Source organism: Trifolium pratense, linkage group LG5, assembly GCF_020283565.1.
Source record: "Trifolium pratense cultivar HEN17-A07 linkage group LG5, ARS_RC_1.1, whole genome shotgun sequence".
Taxonomy (NCBI): domain Eukaryota; kingdom Viridiplantae; phylum Streptophyta; class Magnoliopsida; order Fabales; family Fabaceae; genus Trifolium; species Trifolium pratense.
Window position 1 is genome coordinate 2,193,658 of NC_060063.1, and position 20,383 is coordinate 2,214,040.

At 29.7% G+C, this 20,383-nt stretch overlaps 1 protein-coding gene across 1 annotated transcript; it reads left to right on the top strand.

Moving 5' to 3' along the window:
* Positions 1–9,568: 9,568 nt before the first annotated feature.
* On the top strand, positions 9,569–11,560 carry LOC123887149 (protein DETOXIFICATION 51-like). Its single transcript, XM_045936438.1, has one exon. It carries the CDS (start codon positions 9,891–9,893, stop codon positions 11,361–11,363), a length of 1,473 nt encoding a protein of 490 aa, XP_045792394.1. The 5' UTR covers positions 9,569–9,890; the 3' UTR covers positions 11,364–11,560.
* Positions 11,561–20,383: the final 8,823 nt, after the last annotated feature.

The following is a 20,383-nucleotide window of genomic DNA, read 5'->3' on the forward strand; positions in this document are numbered from 1 at the left end:
TACTGAACTTCTAAAGGTTAGGACGCACTCTAAGAGGCTGAACCTGTTAAAGGTAATGATATGAGATAACGAAGGTTAAACCTATCAAAGCTTTATTGATTAGACCTAAGTCAGATTGCAATAGAAATAAGAATAGTAATACTAGGCTTATTTTGATGGAAATTAATCCGGTAGATTATAATTAGTAATGAAGTAAAAGTATAACGCCAGTTACCAAGCAGGAGTAAGGGAGGGATTCGAAACACTTAACCACACACCTCGTGTGTCCACACACACACCCCTTTTTTTTTTTTATCTTAATTGCTTTTACTTTCTTGTCCTTTATTTTATTGTCCTTTACTTTTATCAGTCAAACTCTTTCAAACAAACAAAGTGAATGCAAGTACTTTTATATTTTAAATTCCTAAACGAAACTAGTAATTTTGGCACAATCTCTGTGAAGAACGATAACTTATCACTTTATTACTTTGTTGTGTACAGAGCCATACCATCATCCACTTTTTTATTTTGACAACTCTGGTACTCTACTTATTCTTCTTAAATGGTAAAATTCTAGTCAACAGACTACTTAATAAATTTTTACTTTTTATTAAGTTATCATAAATCTCATGTTTAAGAATACAAACAATTTGTTTGTCAAAAAAAAAAAAGAATACAAACAATTTTTTTTTTTTAAAGTTAAAACAAACGGAACCATAAGGTTAATTAACGTTTATTTTGAATTGATTTCAACAAACAATATTTGTCATCCATGATTATAATAGAATGTGATTTGGTCTAGAGCCCCGAGATACTCTAAAATTGCCAAATATCGTATCTGACACCGATATGTTCGACCAGAGGAGAGGAAGTTGAAACTATTAGTGTTAAATTTAATTCAACCTGAACAATTTGTGCTAGGGGTGTTCAAATTCAAACAGATCCAAATAAAAACCGCAAACTAATAAAAAAACCAAAAACCATAAAACTGAGTTCGTCCTTTTCATTAAATTTTGAGTTAATTTCGTCAAACTTCTCGATAAATTTTGACTAAAGGACTTACTTGAAATTTTTTAAAGGTAAGAGATCAAATTAAAACCTAAAATAAACATAAGAGACTAAACTATGCATAATTTATTTTTGGATCAGATGAGTTTTTATCTCAAAACGTAAACACCCCTAATTTGCACAACAAAAAACCAATAAAATAGGATTTTGTACTTTTTTTTCTTTATCAATTTTTGCAATTTTTTTTTGGATGGATATAAATTTCATCACTACATATCCGTTTAAAATTTTAAAGTAGAAGTGTCCATCTTATTTTATTTTGGCACCATTGTTAACTTAATCAAATTTCTACTTTAAAGATTTCGATCAGGACATATATAATTACCTTGAATTGAAAGTTTTGTTTAAGGAGGACTATCATTATTTTTCATATGATTCCACATATAATAAAAACAACTTCAACAAATAGTTTAGTCAAAAAAACTTCAGCAAATAGTTGGCACAAATTATATCCAATCATTTTTAGCTTGTCATGCCAAAAAGATAAATAGCTATTGTTTCTTCTAATTCAGCAAAGATCAAATACTAAAACAATTTTATTAGGGTTGTCCAACAAAATAAATTAAAATGTGGGTTTGAACCGATTAATTAAGTTCAAGTAATGGACGAATTATTTAATAGAATTCAAGATTAACTCACGAGATAAATAATATATTTTAGTTAAATTTTACTTACTTCTCTACATAAAATCTCATTTCTCTAAAAACAAGAGGGTAAACATAAAAAAAGTCTCAGAATACGAGTTTGGCATGCAGCAACTATAATACTCTTAAAAAGAGGTTGTTGTCCATTTAAATTTTACAAGACTCGGCCTATCTTTAGTATCACAGTGGTTATGTCAGAATCACGGTGACCCACCGTAATTTCATATATAAAGTGTAGCTTTTAAAAAATCATAAGAATCATCGTGATTCTAACGTATTTATCGTGATATTAAACATATGCTCACTTTCCACGGTTGTGTATAGAGAATACTCGTTTTAAAAATTAATAAAATGGAGGCACAAGTGGTTAAATAGTAGATACGTGGCAAATGTGGCATTATGTGGTGGCTGCAGGGTCCGAAGGGCGTAGAAGGAAGTGATTTTTGGGTAGTGTGTGGGACAAAGAAGTGCAGAGAGGTGAGGTTCCCCTTATGGTAGAAAACAAAAAGAAAATGTGATGCCTCCTAAATTTGAGACTGTTTTTGCTGTCAGATATGAAGGATGGTGGGATCACTCCTTATTATATTTTGCATCTCACACACACCACCCTTGTAATACTTACAACAAGTCTTAGAGATTATATACAATGTATTTATCTTCTATTTTCATCACTTATCACATTTTTATTGAATTACATTGGTTTTTAAGTCCCAAGAGTTGGTCTGGACAAACAGTTTTGTAGGATTGTGTTAGACCAGAAATTTAATTTTTAGATGGTATCAAAGTATCTTTAAGATCTGTTGGACCGCTTGGTATTAGGTTTCCTCTATTGGGCCACCCATCGTTTAACATTATATCCACGCACCAAGTCCAATAGTGTTGGGGTTGGGGGATGTGTTAAGGAGTCCTACATCGGAGGTGAGTTGGCATGGACAAATGTTTATAAGTAAGAGACAATCTTCACCTTACAAGTCGGTTTTGTATACTGAGTTAGGCCCAATGTCAAATTTTAAGAGTTATCATAATCTTGGATACAAGTGAGAGAATCCGTATATATTTTAAGGTTAATTTAATGAAAATATGGTGAATTTATTTGTGTAGTTGTTCTTAGTCTAATGTGTTAATCAAATCAAGTTTTTTTTTTTTGAAGAAGGTTAATCAAATCAACTTAGACTTTTTCTTGTGGTCAAACAGTGATATTTGAGTGAGAATCCAATTCAAATTGACGGGGGAGTGGAAGAGATTCCAGTTGTTGGATCAAGGATGTGGAGGATCTCACACTTGAGGGAGACATGTTGTGATTTGTGATATGTCAAGTGTGAGTTGAAGTCCTACATTAGATAACAAGATTAGGTTAAATTTGTACTCTTAACGTGCACTAGTTAACATTTACCTTTAACAACAACTTTTTGCAACTTCCTAAAAATAATTATGCTATTCCCCGGATTTCATCAAATTTTCTATTAGTCATGCATAGAATAAATCAAATGGTTGAATTCAAATGTGTAATGAACTTGACGAATTATTCAAAGAATTCAAACACAAATACAACACTCACTAGTAAAAATTTATTTAGTTTTTCGTTATATATCAAACTTTCAAATATTCAAAAACTCATCTCCTAAAAATCGAACGGTTAAAATAAAGAACATGAAATTATTCTTCTTCTAAGAATCAGATGGTTAATACAGAGATAGTGAATCGAGTAGATATTGTAAATGTTTACAACCTTACCCTTTATCATAATTCTATGAGAATTAAAGATAGAAAGAGAAAGAAAATGAAGTAATAAGATGAGCATGCATGCATCCAATTGATGTAAGAAAGGATTTAATGTTTCATGTTTCCTTCCAACCATCTGTTTGTGAAATTGGGAGCCTCCGTTAATTACGCACACATATCCATGTGTGGAGACCACCGTTTTATTTTTGTAACATTGGAAAATCAACTCAAGAAAATATAATGCATATATGTCTAATCCAATCACAACACAACAACACAACACATGATTTCTATGATATTGATATCATACCTATCTTTTATGTATTTCATTTTATCTATAAACTATTTCTTATTCTTTTATTGTTTCCCTCTTACGGGCAAAAAACAAACAAATATTAGCCCATCGATTTGACTACATATGATAATAATACCATTCCACTTTGGTCCATCCACATGGTGAAGTAATTAAGTGTCTATTTGGTTGTTGATGATGGTTAAAAATGTATTTTGAGACTACATGTTAAAAAAGTTAAGGTTAATATATTTATCTATGCTATTTGAATGAATTTTATTTTAACTCTTATCATTTTATTTTATTTTTGGCTTCATCCCATGTAATTCAAAGATTTATTTTTTTTAACCCTCCTAAATAAACATGTTGCATATGACTGTATATTTTGATGACATGTATGTCTATTTATTGTTTTTTAATTTACTTTTAAATTTACCTGGATATTTATAACTTTTTAATAAAACAAACAAATTAAAATCATTAAACAATAAGAAAGAGAGATTTAAAAAGTTATAAATTCACATGTACATTTTATTATTTTGTTGTATTAAAAGTTATAAAAATTCCGGTAAATTTAAAAATAAATAAAAAATGACAAGTATGCATGTCACATCGTCAAATTGTATAGTTATATGCGAATACGTAGGGTCAGTGGTTAAAAATAGGGAATCTTTAAATTATAGGAAGTAAAACAATTTTTTTATAGGAAGGTAAAACAAAACTCCCCCAAATTGTACTGGACAAAATACCTATTAACTCAAAAATTAATTATATATCTTAGAATTTGTGAAGTCAATAACAATCAACATCATTGTAAATTGGTGCTTGAAAATCGCTCAAAATTTTAAAGACAATCAACATCACTCTTTTTAGTAGAAAATTGGAATCTTTCACTCTACGACTAAAATAATGATATGATAAGTGTTGATCCAATAAAAATATATAGCCAATATTAATTTTAATTTCGAGACACAATATTCGATTTTTATGTTTTTTTTTTAATCAACACCGATTGTGGTACCTCTCAATTGTGATCATTATTCAATTCAAAAAACTAATGATGTTATATTCAGTAAACATTGATCAAATTTGAATTGATTCATCAATGGTTACCATATGAAACACCCAAAAGAGTGTCATTGAAATTGAAAACACAACATTTTGTTTGTTCATGAGTGTGATGAATAGTTACGTAAAACAAGGAGTTTGGAATAATGATCCAAACAAGAACAATGGAGTGTTTGGAACGTTAATTAATCAAACCAAACCATAACATGTGATGGAGAAATAATTTCACCCCAATTTAGTTTGTTGTTGCTTTAGCTGACGTGATTTTTTATCTCTTTAATGGGGTCCATGCAATGCAACTTCCACTAATCACAAACCAATAAAATAATCCACCTTCTTATATTATCATCCTCCTATTCCTAATTCAAATGCAAATTTGCATTTAACACATTTAATTTCTTAGCACAGAGACTGAATTTTCCGTAAAAAATTTGAAAAATTGTACATAATAATAGTGTGTCTCTTAAATTTATGAATATTATTTTTAGGGGGTTATATTGATTTTAACATTAAAAACAATTAACAGTACAACTTGTTGCTCGCGTTCTTTCATTCATATGTAATTACATACTAATTCAATAAAAAATCATCCCATTTTTTTTTTCTTTGGTACATAAAATCATCCCATTTCTATTGCTTACTTTTAGGAGTTCTGATAGAGCTGTCAAAATAGGCTAATCTGAATGGGTCAGCTATCAAGCCCACTAAAATATAGGACTTAAACTTAATAATTTGAGAGATTTATTTTTACCACCCTATCAGTTTCTCGCACGCCCTATGAGTTTTTAGTTTTACCCTTCTGTTACTTAAGTAGCAGACACTCTAAAAATGAGAAATTTCGAGAAAAAAAATACCCTACATGAAATTCAAGATTTTTATCAATTCTCTACTTAAATAGCGAGCAGACGTTATAAAAATATGAAATTTGAGAGGAAAAAAAATCCATAACATGAATTGGTACAAGGAATGAAAGGAAAGGAAAAAACAAACAACAACAAAAAAAATCAAGAAAATAATGTTCCACTTGAATCACCTAGTAGAAGACTCATTTCATTAGGTGGTGTTAAGAGTCTCATATCGGTTGAGAGATGACCTGACTAAGTGTTTATATACTAGAGGTAATCCTCACCTTATAAGCTGGTTTTGTAAGGATGAGTTAGACCTAATACTCAATTTTAAGATGGTATCAGAGTCTCTCCACGATCTGTTGGACCACCTGTTATCAGGTTTCCGCTATCGGGCCACCTACCGTTTATTTGTTGGGCTAAAGTCAAACCTCCTTATGAAATTTTTTTTCTTCTACCCCAACAATTGTCAATCTACCCCAACATTAATTTTGAATGGACGAATTTGCCCTCATATATAAACTAAAACCCTGAAGAAAATAATTTGGTTACCGGAACACTTTGGAAAAAAGTGTTCTGATATATAAAATTTTTCTAATTTTTTTTTTTACCTGAACACTTTGAAAAAAAGTGTGTACATATGTAAAATTTTTCCAAATTTATTTTGTTACCTACACACTTTGGAAAAAAGTGTTCAGGTATGTAAAATTTTTCTAATTTTTTTTTGTTACCTAAACACTTTGAAAAAAAAGTGTGCAGGTATGTAAAATTTTTCCAAATTTATTTTGTTACCTAAAATAGAAAAATTTTAGATACCTGAACATTTTTTTTCAAGTGTGTAGGTAACTAAAATAGAAAAATTTTACATACCTGAACACTTGTTTCCAAAGTGTGTAGGTAACAAAATAAATTTGGAAAAATTTTACATACCTACACACTTTTTTTCAAAGTGTTCAGGTAAAAAAAAAATTAGAAAAATTTTACATACCTGAACACTTTTTTCCAAAGTATGTAGGTAACAAAATAAATTTGGAAAAATTTTACATACCTACATACTTTTTTTCAAAGTGTTCAGGTAACAAAAAAATTAGAAAAATTTTACATACCTTAACACTTTTTTCCAAAGTGTGTAGGTAACAAAATAAATTTGGAAAATTTTTACATACGTACACACTTTTTTTCAAAGTGTTCAGGTAACAAAAAAATTAAAAAAATTTTACATACCTGAACATTTTTTTCCAAGATGTGTAGGTAACAAAATAAATTTGGAAAAATTTTACATACCTACACACTTTTTTTCAAAGTGTTCAGGTAACAAAAAAATTAGAAAAATTTTACATACCTTAACACTTTTTTCCAAAGTGTGTAGGTAACAAAATAAATTTGGAAAAATTTTACATACGTACACACTTTTTTTCAAAGTGTTCAGGTAACAAAAAAATTAGAAAAATTTTACATACCTGAACATTTTTTTCCAAGATGTGTAGGTAACAAAATAAATTTGGAAAAATTTTACATACCTACACACTTTTTTTCAAAGTGTTCAGATAACAAAAAAAAATTAGAAAAATTTTACATACCTGAACACTTTTTTCCAAAGTGTTCCGGTAACCAAATTTTTTTCTTCAGAGTTTTAGTTTATATATGAGGGTAAATTCGTCAATTCAAAATTAATGTTATGGTAGATTGACAATTGTTGGGGTAGAAAAAATAATTTTCCCTCCTTATTTTAATGTCATAAATTAATCTATATCTAACCTCCTTATTTGTTGGGTTAAAGTCAAACCTTACTCGACGTATGATGAAGGAGGCAATAAAATTAAAAGCGTTAATGCGTCATTGCAATGTTGACAAAATTTGAGGAAAGCGTTAATGCGTCTTTACAATGTTGACAAAATTTGAGGAATGTATATTTTGATTAAATGCATATTGTAGTTTAACAAAATTTAAGGAATAAAAGCATGCAAGATCACGCTCCAATTTATAAATAAACATACTTAACACAAGACAAATTATTAATTAGTATTTGACCCGCAAGAGTTTATTCTAGCTAGTGACGGGTTTTCATTTTCTCCTTTACGTTTAATTAACTATAACTATAGTGGAATACGCAAAACGTTTTTAGGTTAATGGATTAATCAAAACTTCATTAGTTGAAATCAGAAAAAAAGTTAATTATAGAAAAAAGTTTATCAACAAGTTATTGATAAATTCCCAGTTTAGCTGCAAGAAGAATAAATAAAATCTGACAAAAAATTTGTTCATTTCAAAAATTCAATTTTACCAATTGTTAATTGGTCCAATCATGATTGACCCTGGACTTGATAGAAATGATTATGGTTTGATCGCCCGCAACTCTAATCGGAAGGGGTTGAAATTACTTGATGCTAATACTAAGCATCTAATGGTTTTCGCAATTTTTGTAATGGTTGAGTGTCTCTTGCACTCCATTTAATTCAATTTTTTTGCTTATCAAAAAAAAAGTTTGATGTTAGTACTGACACCGAATCAGATTAAACGATCCAGTGAGTCGGATTATACCGATGATGAAAAAAAATTCAATTTGAATTCTCTCTAACTAATCATCTTTAGAAAGAGTTAATTAACCACTTAAATCTAATTAATTAATTAAAATATTTTTTTTAGTTAAATATCAACCTTTCAAATTATGTAACGGAGACAGAAACATTAAAATTAGATATTTGTTTCTTCAACGATATTGGATTCATGGTATACGGTAAATAATCGGTGAATTAAAGTTAAAATACATATTTGTAAGGATCGAGTACACCTTTATAAAATACAAGTCAAAATGCAAACAAGACTAAAATATGAATTGAATCACGCCTTGCCTGATGAGTCATGAGGTACTTAAATTTTTTAATAAAATCCAAAGACCAAAAGTAATTACAATTAGTACTACTAATTAATTTTAAGTTTTTGTTACTCCTTTGATAATTGATATTGCAGTTACCGAAGTGGGAAAATAAATGCATGAAAAACAAAATTTTCATGTAAATTTTTATGAAGTCAGGTCAGCATACAAGGATTTACAGTACATGGCTGAGAAAATACCACATGACATTGGGAATTGATCTTTCAGAATTTATACAGAAATTTAGTGACATCTTTTTAAAATTCTAGGAGTTAGTAAAATTTTGTCAAAAGAAGAAGAAAAAAAATTGAAACCTACCCTCTACAAAAAAATAAAAACATGAAATAAAAATGTTACTATCTTTATTCCCCTCTTAAAATTTACAAAAGGAAAAAAAACAATAAAAATGAAAAAGCTTGATATAAGTTTGGGGTAAAAAACAAGAAATTTGATAAAGTATTGTGATAAGTTGATAAGAGAGAATTATTTGTGTAGTCACAATTTAAAACAAAAAGTTATTTAGCCACACAAAAAATAAATTCTTTCTACATTTAGATTTTTTTCTTTCTTTTGTATATGTGCTTAAATATGGTATACATAAATTTTGTGATAGTACAAAATATTTTGGTTGGTATCACCATTAAGGCTTAAGATTTATGCTATTTTTCTTTTTAACATATTATAAATATAAATTTTTTACTATGATTTCACGCCGATTGTAAATCAATTGTAAGTCTCAAATTTTTCGCCAATTCATTTTATTCTTTGTGTTATCATGATATTGATACATAGTTTCAACCAATATTAATTATAAACATAGTTTTTTTTTACACATGAGTCAGAAATCGAATTTCTGACCACATGTTTAAGGGGCAAAAACACTTACCAATTCATTTGTTACTATAATCAATAAAAAAAAAAGAATAAAACACACTAATGCATAAGCATAAAGTAGTACCACACCTATGTAATATAAAAAATTGACTTTATAGTTTATGTCAACCTATGATTTATTCCCTCTCTACTTAAAGCAATGCAACTTATACAAAAAAGTACTTCTAGTAATTAACAAAAACGCTTATTTTAAACGGAAAAACCACGCACGCTTTATTTCAAACCCTCTATTTATACTCACCCAAACACAACCCATCTTCCTCAAACTCAAAACCATTCATTCTCTCACCAAATTCTTCCATCACCATAAAAACTCAGAGTGCTCTTTACGAGAGTATCTCTTTTCTTCTCTTCTCTCAAGTTCCATTTTTACACACACATACCATACAATACATACAACAACAAAAAAATAACACTACATTTTATTCATTCATTCATTCAATCTTCATAACCTTATTCTCCTCAAATCAAACATAGTTTACATCAAAAACATCAACAACAACATGTGTGAATCAAAGATCAAAACAACCTTAAACGACCCATTAATTTCCAAAACAAATTTTAACCAAAGAGATATGATAATTACCGAAACAAAATCCCTTTTAGCATTAGCTTTACCAACAGCACTAACAGCACTAATCTTCTACGCGCGTTCCATCGTATCTATGATGTTCCTCGGTAAACTTGGTGACGTGGAACTTGCATCAGGTTCATTAGCTATAGCTTTTGCAAACATAACCGGTTATTCTGTTCTTTCCGGTTTATCTTTAGGTATGGAACCTCTTTGTTCTCAAGCTTTTGGTGCTAACCGTCCAAAACTTCTATCATTAACACTTCAACGGTGTATAATCTTTCTCTTATCATGTTCCTTACCCATTTCATTTCTATGGTTTAAAATGTCTAGAATTTTTCATTTTTTACATCAAGATGATAAAATCACCCAAATGTCACAAACTTTTCTTATTTTTCTTTTACCTGATCTTGTAACTAATTCATTTCTTCAACCAATTAGGATCTATCTTCGTGCTCAATCCATCACCTATCCGGTGACGTTAGCGTCGCTCGTCGGAACTTTTTTACATTTACCTTTCAATTTTTTACTTCTCAAGAGAGGGATATCTGGTATAGCTATAGCTTCTGCTGCCTCCAATTTTTCAGTTCTAGTTGTTTTGATTCTTTATGTTTGGATAAGTGGGATCCACATTGCCACATGGAATGCTCCCAGTCGGGAATGTTTTACCGGCTGGAAGCCGTTGGTTAAGCTAGCCGCGCCGAGTTGTGTTTCTGTTTGTTTGGAATGGTGGTGGTATGAAATTGTGATAGTTTTGTGTGGTTTTTTGGTGGACCCCACTGCCACGGTGGCATCTATGGGGATTTTAATTCAAACTACTTCTTTGATTTATGTTTTTCCTTCATCTCTCGGACTTGCTGTTTCAACGCGTGTTGGCAACGCATTGGGAGCTAATTGTCCGAGAAACGCGAGGGTTTCGGCAGTGATTGCAGTGTTTTTTGCAGCAGTTATGGGATTTACTGCTGTGATTTTTGCTATGATGATGAGACGACGGTGGGGAAAGATGTTTACCGGAGATGAAGATATTTTACGGTTGACAGCGACGGCATTGCCAATTTTAGGTTTATGTGAGCTCGGAAATTGTCCGCAGACGGTTGGTTGCGGTGTTGTGAGAGGGACGGCGCGGCCGAAAGTGGCGGCGAATGTTAATTTAAGTGCTTTCTATATGGTGGGAATGCCAGTAGCAATTGGGCTTGCTTTTTGGTTTGATTTTGGATTTTGTGGGCTTTGGTTGGGCCTTTTATCAGCCCAAGTTTGTTGTGCGGGCCTAATGTTGTATATTGTTGGGACCACTGATTGGGAACAACAGGCTCGTCGGGCTCAGTTATTGACATCGTTTGATGAAGTGGAGAATGGATCAGACGGACTAAAAGAACCATTGATTAGTGGTTTGGAAAGTGCTTGATGTTCATTTCTTATTTGGTGTAGTGTAATATTTTTATTTTTTTTGTTTGTAATTTTTTTATATTGAAAGATAAATGTGAATGACTACCATTATATTTTTTCACCTTTTCTTTTAGCTACATGGGTGGATAAAGGATATATATGTGGTGACTGTCTTCTTTTTGACATTTATCTTCAATAAAATTTATTTCAAGTTAATATTATTACTAGTATTTAGATACAGATTTTTCTTCTTTTTCTTTGTGACGAAGTATTAAGTAAGATAGAGTTTCTTTTTACCATAGTAAAGAAAAAAGTTTATTTTTTTACAATTAAAATAAAAAAAACTCAACATTTAATGATACAAAAAATTTAATGCTTCAAAAGTTTAAATGCACAAATTAGTATTTAAGAATTTCTATTTTTATTTTCTTAACATGTACTTTAAGGGCACATGTTAACATTCACGGTAAAAATAACTTATCACATGTGTATAATAAATGTTTTCAAAGCTATTCTTAAAAGCTAATAAATGTGTGTTTAATGAATTTGCATAGTGAGAATTAATTTCTTATCTCATTCTCATAAATTCAAACACTACATGGAGTACATGGATGGGTGTCTTGGCCAAGCATAGAGAAAGCTCCAAGGATATGAAGAGTACATTTTATTTTATTTTTCTTTTCTTTTTATATATATTAAATGATTTATACACATCTTAGTAAAAAAAAAAAAACTATACACATCTTAACCGTGAAAAGTGAAAAATACTACCTTCGTCCCTAAATATAAGACTCTCTTTACATTTTTATTTGTCCCTTTTTATAAGACAAATTTCATATTTTCAAGGGCATTAATTATTTCTTTACCAACATACCCCTAATTAAAGTGCATATTTTCTAAAATCTGTAATAAATACTTTAGAAAAACAATAACTCATTCTCTTTCTCGAAGGATAAAATTGTAAAAACAATATCATTTTTCAACAAATTTAATGATGCAACTCACTTTCTTAATCTTCGCAATTTCTTAATCTATTACTAATATATTAAAATCGATTACCACCAAAGTTTCAAATTTATCCTTATTACTTTTAACCACGTTGCGAGTTTTATATCCTTCATTGTAATTTCACTAAAATAAATATTAAAAAAATATAGAAAAATGATATGCTTAAAAATAGGAACAAAATAGATTATAGATATCAACAAAACATAACAATATATACATAAAAATAGGAAAAATAATTAATTAATAATAACATACATAATAAAGTTAATTAGTATCAAACTTACTAAATTATTCTATATATTCATAATAAAATTTCTAATTTTTGATTAAAAATATACACGAGACTATTATTTGTCACTATTAGAAGTATTTTCTTCTATTTTAAATATAAACTAGAAATTAAAGATATGTAGTCTAAAAGTGTGGAGTAACAATTTAACTGAACTATTTGCAGTAAAAATCTTAATGTGATTTTAATTTGCTTTTATAATAATTTTTTTGTGTGGTAATGTAGTGGCTAGAATTTTACTCGTAAAATAAATAAGTGTAATGTTCGACGTTCGAATTTCGATTGCTACATATAAAATACTATGCCTCTATCAACAGAATTATATTCACAAATACTAGCTTTAATTTTGAAATTTTTAAACGGTTAAAAACTTAATATATTTTTGCTTTCACCACCAATATCCAGTCCACTAGACCGTCTAATATAGTTCAGTGGTCAGTTCTGACATCAAATAATTTTAACCCCTTCGCAATCGCAATTGCGACAGATCGAACCGTAATTCTTTCTACAAAGTCCAACGCAAATCACAACTAAATCAATTTACTACTTAATATCTTCGATGGAATCAGTCATGTAAGGTATGGTCCTACAAAATCCAAATTGAGAGGAGGCGCATGTGTTTTAGGAGGCCCCCCACCAGTTCTGACCCAATGGGGCCAATACCAAGAGGAAACAGGTTTAATTTTACACCCCCCTATTGCTAGGTTAAAAGGGAAAAGAAAACACACTATATGGGCTAGTTTGGTTCGAGGAGGAGTGCTAGCAACACACTCTTTAATAAACACACTCTTTTCTATTGGTTAAAATTTATGTGGGTCCCATAAAAGTTATATGGGTCCACATTTTTTTATGGGACCCATGTGAATTTCAACCAATAAAAAAGAGTGTGTTGGAGTGTGTTTGTTAAAGAGTGTGTTGCTAGCATTATTCTTGGTTCGAGGGTTTTAAAGGATATGGAATGTGAGAGAATGTTTTAAATTTGGAAAATGTTAACATGTGCATCAAGGGCACATGTTAAGGAAACAAAAGTAGAAATAATATATTGGAATGTGTGTATTTAACTTCTTAAACATTAAATTTTTTTCGAATATTAAATACAATTTTCTATATTTAGAAGCTTAACATGTGCCCTTTATGCACATGTTAACATGACCCTTTAAATTTTATGCGTTTGATTTAATTTTAAATTAAAGATTTAATGAATGATATAAAATGAAACGATTAGATTCTTATCTTTCTCATCAGTTGTCATATAACTTGATAGTCTATTAAAATCTCTTTCATCGATCCATTGAAAATTAGAGAAAAAAAGTATTTAATAAAAAATTAGTTTTGTAGTTGAAGTTGATAAATCGGAGAATTTCCAATTTATCGCACCATTTTTTTCTTCCGTTTTGTTGTCTCCCTTACTTACATTGGGTTTCGAGAATGGTTGTTCCAAAACATATACTCTCTTTAGATATTTAGAAAATTGTTAAAATAATTAATTTGTCTGAATGTGGGTTAATCTTACATATTTATTCTTGTAATTATTAGATGAAATTATATTTTTATCCTTTAAGTTATTTTTAGACTTTTTTTTTTATAAGCAAATATATATATTATAAGGGAGTACAAGGGGTACTCAATCCCTTACAATATAAAACAAAATATTAAAAGCTTTCAATACAACCCAAGGGATCATGGCTCCATGTGTTTTTAGACTTTATTTTGGTTCCTTAAGTTTTTTTTTGGTTTCATTTTGATCCCATAAATTACAAAAGTTTTATAATTTGGTCTATTAAGTTATTTTTGTTTCATTTTACTCCTTTAAGATATGAATGTCGAATACTCCGATCTCTTAAATGACAAATATGAAGATATCTTAATCTATAATAGAAGAAATATAATGAATAATATTTGTAACTTAAAAAATTAAATTGTCCAACAACATTCATATTTGTAACTTAAAAAATTAACTCAAATGACGAATTCGATTACATTTTTTTGATTTAACCAAAGAACCAAAGGATAAAAAGTGATTCCAACCTTCCAAGTCTGTCGGTAAACTCTGTCCTAACCATCTATATATAGTTTCCCACACACCTTTAACAAAAGAGCAATTGAAGAATAGATGAGAACAAAAAATACAAGAAATATCATGCGGATTATTCAATATACCTCTATGATGAAGGGCTGCCCGCGTAGGTAGCTTCTCTAGAAGCAATCTCCAACCAAAAATATTAACTTTAGATGGAACATCGTTTTTCCAAAGCTTTTGGATAGCATCCAAAACATTTGACTCCAAAACAACCGTGTTAGAATATTGAAGCAACAAACTATAACACGATTTAACCGTAAAGAGGCCAACCGAATCCGGAACCCACCGCCATCTATCCGACCTCGCTTGATCAAAAGGACAATCAAGTAAAAGTTGCTTAAGAGCTCGAAGATGATGTGCGTCATTGTCAGAAAGTTCTTCACACCACTGCCAATGCCACTCGGTATCTGTTCCATTACGGCTCAACCTATCTGAGATCAAAACATCCTTAAAAGCTTCTTTTGCATACAGATTAGGATATAATTCACCAAAACTGTTATTTCCAAACCACTTGAATTTCCAAAATTCGATTTCATTACCATCACCAACGCAACAACCCACATTCGATTTGAACCATTCCTCATCAGCCGTTCTGCCTATGCTCAAAATATCCCTCCACCAAATAGAGTCCTTAGCCCCAACCTGAGGTGTTGTTCCAGTCAAAATTTTAGTAGGTATCTAAACCGCAACAAATCAGCCCATACCCCCTGTCTTTCATCAATTAATCTCCATTTCCATTTGCTAAGCAATGTCGTATTGAAAAGTTCTAAATTTTTTACTCCTAATCCACCCTGGTTTGCTTCATGATAACAGTGACAAACATTAACTTCTCAATCAAGACTCAGGCGACGCTTAATCTGCTTAACTAGCAAGTAACTCAATGCATTACAATCCTCCATCGTTAATAACTTGAACTACTCCCTACCTTCCAAAATTCTTTTGTCCAAGCAAACTTCAAACATTCCATTACTCCCCACAACTATGCCACAAAAGCACTACAATTACCAAATACTAATATATTTAGCAAAACCACCCAGCTAATTAATAACCATGCTCTCTGACCATCTTTATAAGCTCCATCAGTATTTAATTTCTTCACTCAATCACCTTCCGACGGCTTAACCCAACAAGTCTATTCAATCTCCCCTGTTGGACTATATTATTACTTCATCTTTAATTATAGGTAAAAGTCAACTTTTCAGATTCATTCAATAACTGATGAATCTGATCTATAATATAGACCAGATACATTGATTATTCAATGAATCTAGAAAGCAAACATTTGCTAATAATTAAGGATGGAAGGAGTACTAAAAATAAACGGTAATAAACCCAAAAAAATACCTAATCAATAATCATTACCGACATTGCGTTAATATCTTTTAAAGTTTTTATATTTAATTGCAAAAAGACGAGAAAAATCAAATAAACCAATACAAAAAAGTAAAAGAAACACGTGCATGGTACTGTAGAATGCAAGGTGACAGATGTACTCTACCCCACTTGACTGAAGTCCTAGGATATTCACTCATATCGAATATTCATAATATATAATTTTTTGAAAAAACTAATTAATTTTTTTTTCAAGAAATTACACACATAAAAATTAAATCATAAAAATTATATAATTATATAATCATATATAACTATATATGCTAAAAACAATTACATAAAAATATATGATTATATAATTATATAATTTATAATTATATAATGCTAAAAAAATTTGACATAAAAATTAAATTAAATATATGATCATATAATTATATATGCTAAAAACAATTACTAGAAAAGGAAGATGTTGTTGAGTGATCATACTCATTATTAAAAAATCAAGGGTAAATAGGGTTTTACCCCCTGCAAAATGGGCGAATTTTGCATTACCTCCCTGCAAAATTTTTTTTTGTGATTACCACCTGTAATATAAAGATTCATTCAATTACCCCCCTAATTTGCCAACTAGATATGGAATCTCTTTTTTTATGATGTGGCATGCATATGTGGATTTTCTTAGATTTTTTATTTATTTTTATTATTATAATTATTCCATATCATTGTTATTTAAAATAAAATAAAAAAATCTTCATCTCAAATCCCACAATTTTTTTTTCCAAAAAACAACATTCATATCAAATCTCAGGAAGCAACTTTCATCTCAAATCCCTAAATCGGAAAAAAAAAATATCATCTCCACAATTCCTCCAATTCAAACTCTTCCTCCACCTCCTCCATAACCACCACCACCACCAACAACCCTAACATAATCAACTCCTTCATCCCTCTCCTTCCTGGTCTCTACCTCTCACGTGTTCATTCCTTTGATCTTGGTGAAGGATATGGGTTGGGTTAGCAATTACAAGTTCAAGAAAAATAACAACAACACATGTTCTCCAAACATCGTTAATTCTGATTTAATTTTAATTTTTTGGAAAATCAACAAACAACAAAATTCAGATCTGAAAATCGGCGGAAATTAGTGAGAGTGATGCTGCAAGGAAGAGAGATGCAATTGGTGGGAAAGAGAGATGGACGACGATGGTGGTGGAGAATGAACTGTGAGATTTTATGTTTTGAGAAACTTATGAGTTTTTTATGGTTTTAGATTTATGGGTTTGAGATTGAATTGATGAGATGAAATTTAAGATTGAAGATGAAGTTTGTTGTTGTTGTTTTGATTTTTTTTTTTTATTGAATGAAAGAATGGGTTGTTGTTGTTTGTTCTTCCCATGAGAGTGGTGAAGATTGTTGATGTTTCTTGCTGTTTGTTTTTCCCTTTTTTTGTTTTTTATTTTTTATTTTTTTTAAATGACATAGCTCAATATGTGGCAAGATAAAAATTAAATAAATAAAAACAGTAAAAAAAAAAAACCATGTGTAAAAAAAAAACCATGTATGGTTGCGATGTCAGCAAAATTAAGATTCCAAATCCAAGTTGTCAATTCAGGGGGTAAAACAAAGAATCTTAATATTACGAGGGGGAAATCACAACTTTTTATTTTACAAGGGGTAATGCAAAATTCTCCTATTTTGCAGGGGGGTAAAACCCTATTTACCCAAAAAGGAAATAGTTAGTTTAATACTCGTATGAATTCAATTAAATTTATTTCATACATATTTTTAATTATTTTTAATTTCTCTAACTTATTTTTAATATTTTCTCTTATAATAAATAAGTGAAATTATACATTTTAAAATTGATAAAAAAATTATGAAAAAAAAGAAAAAAATTGTCATTTTGTTTCTTATAAAAAAGACAGAAAAAAGTACTTGTTATATCGATGCTTATAACTATATTATTTTTAGTAAAAAAAATGGCTATATATTTTTAATAGTCGCGACGAAAAATCTTTTACTTAATTTTTTTTTTTAATTTCTTCAATGTGTATATATGTATCAATAGCATTATATAAAAATAAGACAAAGTTAATTTGGTAAATAAAAAACACAAAGTTATATTTTCTGTAATAAAATAATAGTTGATCACAAATAATAAATCCATTAAATACGGTATGGTTTATAAGCTTGACTTCTAATATTTGAGTATAAAATAATACTTAGCTTATTGAAAAAACCATATATCTCGAAAAATTAATCAATAAACTTTTCGGCTGATGTATACTTTGAAATAATAACTAATTTTGGTAGAATGTGTTTTGGAAGAAAAAAAACACCCTTTAAAAACTTGGTTATTTTTTAAATTTAAATCATAATTAATTATATTATAAATATATTTATTATTTTTGACACACTTTACACCATTCTTAATTTTTTATTTGGACAGCAAAAATATTTATCTATTACTACACAACTCTATTTATTTATTTATTTATTTGTTACCAATCTTTGAATATTTGTTTTTTTGGTACTAATTTGCTCTAACAAAATAATCATTTTAAAATGTCCCGAATGAGTTCAATTGGTAGTTATTAGGGACATTATAGGAGGATCATAGTTCGAATTCTAGATTCCCTACTTATTTTCTTATAAAGTGCGAATCTAGCTAAATCTTACGCTCCTAGCCGGCCCTAATATTCTATTTTCTTTTTCTTTGAGTTTCTTTTTCCTCTACCAGTTAGGGGGTGATTTTAGGTCATATTTGGCCTAAAATCACCCCTCTGCGTCTTTTTTATTGTTGTTTTAATCTAAATAAGTGATTTATCACATAGATTGAGTGTTTTAGTTGTTTTTCTTTTCTATTTGTGATATCGTCGTCTGAGTGCGGCGTTTGTGTTGGTGGTCGTCTTGGTACGGCGTTGTTGATTTTCTCCGTCTTGTTACGGTGTTCGTTTAGTTCATATTGAAAGATCATCTTCAATCAATTGCAGATTCAATCAATGATTTGGACATCAACGTTGCAGATCCGGAAGCATGGACATTTCGGTGACTTTAATTTTATCATATTATTATTTGTAGGCATTTTGCCGTTGTATGCTATTAACACGGATGTTGTGAGTTTGTTCGCAGATTCATCCTTTTTGTTTTTAGCGATGTTGAATTTGTATTTGGATCTGATGTACTCTGTCGATTATTGGAATGAATGAATATCGTTATCTTTTTTAGTCAAAAAAAAAGTGCGAATCTAGCTACTATGCTACTAGACAAAAATAAATAATCATTTTAAAATAACCAACATATGTAAATCGGAAAACTACTATTTTTAGCCCTTAGAAGTTAGAAGTGTAACTCGCTCATATTGGTCTTTGGATGTAAATACATCCATAGTGCCTCTTTTGTTAGTAATTTTATAGACTAAATGACCTAACGAAAAACATATTTAAGGACCTAATTGACTTTCTAAAAATAAATTAGAGGACCAAAATAATTAATAAGAGGAAAACTTGTAGACCTAATTGCAATTTTGATATATTTAAAGAAGAATATGACCGTAAAATAAATAATTTTTTAGTCTTAAAGTCTTATTTGGTTTGGACTGAATCATCATTCCTTCATTCTAAATTTCTATTTAAAAAAATAATGATAAGGTGTTGGATAATGTTGTATCCATCCAACAAAGCTTTATAGAAGTTGTCATTAGGAATCCTATCCATATTGTACCCAAAATTATTGATTGATGTCCAAAAAATAATGAACAAGTAAGAAGAAACAAGTGTGCATGAAAATGGAACATTGACCACAATAGTAGTACTCATCACAATTATTATTTTTATTTTTTACAAAATGTAAATAATTATTTCAAAATAGAATCTTTCCATGTTATTCCAATCCCAAAAGGCAACAAGAAATGGTTAATTTTCGTCCCCTTGAAAAGGATAATGAATGCTAGTAAGGAAACAAATTCTATAATGACAAGAACAACTCTCTTCATGCACTATGAAGAAGAGACCAATTATGGATCATAGAAGATAGCTATATAATGAAAATGAAAACAAAATAGTGTTTTGTCTATATATTAGTAAAAAACAACAAGAGTTTTTCCGGCTAAGAGGGCGCACAATAAAGGATGTGTTCAAGTTGTGACAACTTTTGTTGTCTTCAAATCCACATATATTTCATCTTCATTTCAATGAATATATCATGCTCCACGATAGTAGTATATTGTACCACTCATTCTCTATGTTCATATTTTCTAAGTTCTAAACTGTACCTTTACGTAGGGTCAAGTCCAATATATCAAGTCTATCTCATATTCGGACCATGCATC

Bases quoted from the DNA above. Each gene is read 5' to 3' on its own strand.
- LOC123887149 (XM_045936438.1), top strand. From the start codon at position 9,891: ATGTGTGAATCAAAGATCAAAACAACCTTAAACGACCCATTAATTTCC.